We start from the raw sequence: 6655 nt of genomic DNA, 5'->3' as shown, positions 1-6655 counted from the left end.
CGTAACCACGACGTTCAGCAGTGTTTAGATAAAACAGCAGAAACACGAAAATACAACTCTCAGGATTCAACTTCAACATGCAAAACAGAAGAGAGGCGAAGAAGAAGAGGAGGAAGAAGAGGAGGAGGAGGAGGAGGAGGAGGAGGAGGAGGAGGAGTGGGCGAGTTTCCAGGCTGTGTGGTGACGGAGCCACTGAGGCGCCACAGAAACAAGATCCGCTGAGAGAGAGAGAGTAACGGCATGCTGCAGCCCACCAGGCCTCTGGCATCACTGGCAGAGTGTGTGTGTGTGTGTGTGTGTGTGTGTGTGTGTGTGTGTGTGTGTGTGTGCCTCCTGCAGTCGGCCTCGTTGCCAGCAGCAGGCTGAACTAATCAGTTAGCGGGTTAGCTGCAGCGCTGCTTGACCTTTTGACCTCCGGCTGCTCGAGCAGACGCATTGAACATTGAAACATGACACACACACACACACACACACGCACACACACGCACACACACACACACACACACACACACACACACACACACACACACACACACAGCTGACAACACAAACTATCAGCTGTGTAAAAGAGCAACGAAAAACGAAAATGTAACCATGGATACAGATTAGAAACATACACACCTCAGATGTGTTTTTGTTGTGTGTGTGTGTGTGTGTGTGTGTGTGTGTGTGTGTTTTCATGATGGATGTGGTACCTAACCAGTTGTAGCATCTTGACTGCAGGAGGCACAAACCGAAGAATTCATCACACACACACATGCAGATTAATACAAATTGGTCCTGTGTGTGTGTGTGTGTGTGTGTGTGTGTGTGTGTATGTGTGTGTGTGTGTGTTACCTTGTGCAGACACTCTGGAGTATACTCAGTGTTTATCAGGGTGTCCAGCTCAGCAGGGACCTGAAACAAACACACAAACACACGCATGTCAAGTTAAAGCACACGTGCACACACACACACACACACACACACACACACACACACACACACACACACACACACACACACACACACACTCAGTCTGAGTGCCTCCTACAGGCTGCAGCGTTCATTTCAGCGACATCACGAACGAGCAGATAAACCTGTTTTTAGCTCCGTGTTCGTTGCCTCACACTCTGAGTCTGATGACGCTTTTCTGCCGTGATCTCAGAATTACCGGTAACTCCTTTTACGCCGCCTGTGCAAGGCCGGAATATCATGTGTCTTATAAAAATAAAATTAAAAATCCAATTTTTTAAAATAAAAATATTGCACAAAATTTGAAGAATAAAGAAAAAAAAAAAATCACCCAAAAAAAGTGGCAAAATTCCTTAAAGAAAAAGAAATCACCAAAAAAAAAGCCAACGTTTATCTTTAAAAATCACCTAAACTTATTAAAGGAAAACAGTCCTCCAATTTTTCTCTTTAAAAACTGCCGAGCTGTTCTCGATGGATGCAGTCAGTGAACGTTAACACGAGAAGACGTGTGAGGAAACATGATTTGAACGTTTTTTCAGAGCAGGTTTCTCTCAGTCTGTGTTTGAAATCCTTTCATGTGGTTTTGGGTCGTTTGTCTGCAGGAGACACGCGTGACCGTTTGATCTCCTCAAACATCTGATACAGTAAATCTGCGTCGACAGAAAACACTTGTCGTGTTCGTGTTTCCTCTTGTGCAGAATCTGTGATGGCGCCGCGGCCCGAGGCGCCCAAACGTTTCCGTGTCACACGAAGCAGAATGGAGTCACGTCAGCGGCTCGTTCGAGCTCGGCTGTTAGTGTGTGAGATCTGCAGGCTGCACAGGCCTTTAACCCTTTATTCTGCTGCAGAGGAACATGTTTGGATTTCTGCAGATTTTTGTTGGACGATAAACTTAAAGGAAACAGAACAAAACCTCAAGACAAATATTACACGTTAAAATCTTACAATTGTTAAAGAATTTAAATGTTTTTTTTAAGAAATAAAAGCCTGTCACGGCAGAAACTGCATCAAAAGGAACAAGAAGAGAGCATTACATTTTGAATAATTTTATCATATTTAAACTACTGCGGCAACTGTTACAAAAGTTTATTAAATTCACTTTTTACTAAAAAGAGCAATACAGATCATTCAGAATGTCACTTGTTATTATTTAACCTTTGTAACCTGGAGTGACGGCACTTTTTTTTTAAATTTCTGATAACTTTTATACGTTTTTAAACATCTGAACCCCGGGCAAAGAGGTTCACTTTCTTTTAAAAACATGAGAAAAAAAAGGGCAAATAGCAACTTGATGACACATTTTCCACATATGAAAAGATGCTAGTAGGTTTAAAAAAAATAATAATAAAAAGAAGAGCTTCAGAAAAATGTGTGGGAAAAAAGGGTAAAAAATGGAAAATTGTTTTTAACTACATGTTTATTTTTAATGACCAAAATAAAAATCATTATTTTTTCAGGTTATTCCCTGTTTGTCTGTTTGTACTTAAACTAATTTCTTGTAATTTTTGTGTCATTTCTTAAGTTGCTCTTCGCCTTCTTGCCATGTTTTTGAAAGAAATTAAGCCATTTTTTATTTTAAGGGTTAAACTGATTAAACCTGACAAACAGCTACAACGTCTGACCTGAGGACAAACCAACCAATCACAGTCCAGAATATTCAAAGGGAGACGATGTGCCTCAGTACACTCTAACGTGAGCCTCCATAACCTGGTCAGTACACACACACGCACACACACACACACACGCACACACACACACAGATGGTCAGTCAGTTGGCACGGCGACACTGGCACCATGGTAACAACTGCTACTGCTCATCCTCCACCTGAGACGCTGTGTGTGTGTGTGTGTGTGTGTGTGTGTGCGTGTGTGTGTGTGTGTGTGTGTGTGTGTGTAAGTAATTACTCCAGCGAGGCACTCTGCCAGTGATGCAGGCCTTTAGGGAAACACACATATACACACACACACTTAAGCACATACACGCACACACAAGCTGAGACACATGCACACTGAAATAATATCTGACACACACAGCTTACAAAATAAGAAGTATGCACACACACACTCCCTGCCTGTAAAACACACACACACACACACACACACACACACACACACACACAGCTCCACAGGTAGAGTAATGGAACAGTAAATCAACATGGTGACAGGAAGTTGGCACGGCTGACAGGAAATGGAGAATCTCTCCAGGCGGCTCTTCTTCTCTGCTGCACACCACTGCAGAGTGTGTGTGTGTGTTTGTGTTGTGTGTGTGTGTGTGTGTGTGTGTGTGTGTGTGTGTGTGTGTGTGTGTGTGTGTGTGTGTGTGTGTACAGAACATTCAGTTTTATTGAGCTTTCTTCAGCATGAGATGTGTAGACAGTAGTTCATATTGTTGTATATATAAGCAGCGTGATGGATCCTGACACACACACACACACACACACACACACACACACACACACACTAGTCTGAGACGTCACACACCTCAGCAGCTGATCACAATCATGCTGCGTTCATGTGACGTCAGAAGGTCGTAGTTTCTACACTTTTGATGCTGACGGCGTTTAAACGAGAGGCTCATAGCTGTCGACAGTTTATTTATTTATGTATTTATTCATTTCATATTTTTATATATTATACTTTTATATATTTTCATATTAAATCTCTGTGACTCTACATGGACAGCAGTTTACATTAACACCATATTACACTTCACATGTGATCAAAATTGATATTTAATAGGTGAATTAATAAAAAAGTTTCTTTAATGCATTTACGACGACGAGTCGGCGCCTCGTGTTATAAAATAACGTCGTCAGTGTTAGTATTCTGGCCTGGCATGTTTCATAGTTCACAGTTTGCTGCAGCTAACAGATGCAGAAACTAAAATGTGACTCTACTGAAAGTCAACGAGCTACGAGGAACAAAATAAGCAAATCTCTTTTTTTTTTTGTAGTTGTTGACTCTGTTTTCATGCTTTCTGCTTTTTCTGCTGCCCTTAAACGTCACGCAATTGTCACAACTCAGCAACTCGGGCATCACTGAAATCTCCCAATTTCAAACTCGGAATTACGACCTCGTCCTCGTCACTATTACTACTACTTACTACTATGAATATGATTTTTCTGATTTTTTTTAGGATTTGACCCCTTTAAAGCTCCAGTTTGAAGGATTTAGGATTTAAGGATTTAGGGGGACACGAAGTCAGAAATGAACTATCATAAAATCAGTGTGTTTTCTTTAGTGTGTAATCAGCTGAAAACAATTACTGCTGTGGTTTCTTTACCTCAGAATGAGCCGTTCATATATAGGGTCCTAAATCTAGATCCTAAATCTGACACGGTGGACCTTTAAAGCATCACGATGGCCACACTCAGCTCACGCTACATTTCCACAGATCCGGCGACGACGCTCGGGAGCACGCAGCTTTGCTCGGCTGGCTGGTTATCTTCCCCGCGGTGACGCGCACCATCATTAAACACACTTGATTGGATAGATGTGCGTCATGTGTGGCAGCCTTTATGTCCAAGACAAATCTACCTCCACTCTGACTCTCGGCTCGCCGTGTCAGACAGGAAACAACATGGCGGCCTGCTGATAAACTTTCTGTTAACTGAACAAAATGTAACATCTGAGGTCAGAAACAGGCAGCTCCACGGCTCATCCAGTTTCACTTTACTGTCCTTGTTTCACAGCTCGGTTCAAGTTTCCTGAGCCAGCTGCATCGCTGCCGGACAGGCTCGTTTGCATAAAGACGAGTCTACTTTATGCAAATTCAGTGCGGCGAACGCACCACAGCCCCTCGCTGCAGCACTCACACCATGCAGTGTGCAGCTGCAGCTCCCGCTCGCCACAGAAAAACCAACAGGAAGCCTGAGACGCCCTCCGATCTGCTGGGAATGTGCCGTCACTGACCGATAGCGCGTCTTCAGAGAGAACACAGAACCATTTTTTTTCTCCTGGATTTTTTCCAAACTGAGACCGCTGCGGGATGGCGAGTGCAACACACGTTGCAGCTTTGTCGGTAGACTTTCATGTTCACATTTTACGCTCGAGGTATCTCTCTGCGTCTACTGTACCGTGATGTCAACACAAGCACATGGTGGGACGGCAACATGTTTAGGCAACAAAGCACATGGCAACCAACGCCGGGACGTCAACAAACACCGAGAAAAAAACCCTCAAATTCTGACACCAGAAACCATGAAAGTCCAAGGTTTGTTGGATCCATCCGCCGACAACAGGGACCTTCGTGCTCTTTATATCACGTCGTTACTGACGTTTTTACTCGACGCTCTCCACCGACGTATCATGCTGACACAAAAGATGGCTGATCAAACGCCGAAAGTGGCAGCATTTGATGACTTCAGTGGACTGACCTTATACATTTCAGCAAACAGCAAAAAAAACGCTCCATTTGAATGTTATTATGTAGATGTTAAAACTTGTGTCTTTATGATTCATAAACACTGTGGTTAACATTTGGTTATGTTTAGGCACAAAAACCACTTGGTTATGGTTAAAAAAAGATCATTTTTTCAGGGGTTGGCACTTCAACCTCAGCTGGAAACGTCGCAATAACTCTAAGCTAAAAAACAACCAGTTTATTGTTCGTCAGTTTTGAACAGCGAAAAACTGACTTAGAAATGTTGTAATGATACGTATGAAATGATCTGTGCAGAAATGTACAATACCAACAAGTATTGCAGCCTGAACTGGTCGTCCAACTGTTCTGTCCGGCCGCGCTTTGAAGTGACGTCGGCCGTCCTCTTATTATGCTGCCGCGGCAGCTGCCGTCCTGCCGAGTGCAATAACACCACGACCGACCGGTCATGGTTTCAAGATTCAAGATTCAAGACACATTTTGTTGTCGGTCCTCCGAGTATTTGTACACACAGAATGACATGAAATACTGTTTCCCACCAGTTCCTATCAGCACATTAAAAAAAGAAAAAGAATAAAATAACTAAAAACAACTATGAATCCAATAAAACAAACAAAATCAAATTCCTAAGATAAAAACTAAACAGACGTATCAGAAACTGAAGAATAGCTGTCAGCCGTGCGGACGTCACAGGTGGCTTTTGGCGCTGAAACAGTGACGTAGTGTATTTGACGATTTCAGAACGAGAGTGGCTGATGTTTGTGGTCTGCAGTTCTTTCCTGATTATTTTTTTTTTGCTCCAGTTGAAACATTTTAAAATTGCGCCATTTGGTCTTTGTTTCATTTTAAACTCGGCTGTTTGTATCCGCTCGCCTCTGTGCATCGACCTCCTGCTCTAAAACTCTCCTTCTCCCGTCTGACTCGCTGAGCTTCAGTCCGGCAGCGTTTCAGTGGGATTCATTTCCTGCTCCTGCGCTGCAGTCGGCTGTTTGCTGCCTCTCTGATTCAGAGTCGGTGAAACAGCAGCAGAGGAGAGCCGCAGGGAAGATTCAGTTTGTCCTCCGCAGAGGAGCGGACATTTGTCTCGCTTATTTATTTATCTTTCTTCCCTTACAAATAGCTGAAGGCTGTAAGAAGCAGCGGCCATCCGTTACACTCAGCAGCACCTCCTCCTCCTCCTCCTCCTCCTCTCACCCATCCTCCACCTACACCTGGTAGCCCGCTGACCTGTCAGCACACAGGAGAGCTCTGTGTGTGTGTGTGTGTGTGTCGCTGCGGTCCCTGCGGCGATCCTCTCCACCAGTGAAGCAGCTGTTTTCC

General features: G+C 43.7%; 1 protein-coding gene across 1 annotated transcript in view; it reads left to right on the top strand.

Moving 5' to 3' along the window:
• Positions 1–1660: 1660 nt before the first annotated feature.
• Positions 1661–6655, top strand: part of LOC121946639 (extracellular sulfatase Sulf-2-like) — a 27162-nt gene continuing 22167 nt past the window's right edge. Inside the window, exon 1 of the mRNA XM_042491307.1 lies at positions 1661–1721. Coding sequence (XP_042347241.1) covers positions 1661–1721 — 61 coding nt within the window. The remainder of the gene's footprint in view (positions 1722–6655) is intronic.

The sequence above is a fragment of the Plectropomus leopardus genome, chromosome 8 (genome assembly GCF_008729295.1).
Source record: "Plectropomus leopardus isolate mb chromosome 8, YSFRI_Pleo_2.0, whole genome shotgun sequence".
In the NCBI taxonomy this organism is placed as follows: Eukaryota; Metazoa; Chordata; class Actinopteri; order Perciformes; family Serranidae; genus Plectropomus; species Plectropomus leopardus.
Note: the sequence above shows the minus strand (reverse complement) of the source record. Positions and strands in the feature narration are given on the sequence as shown.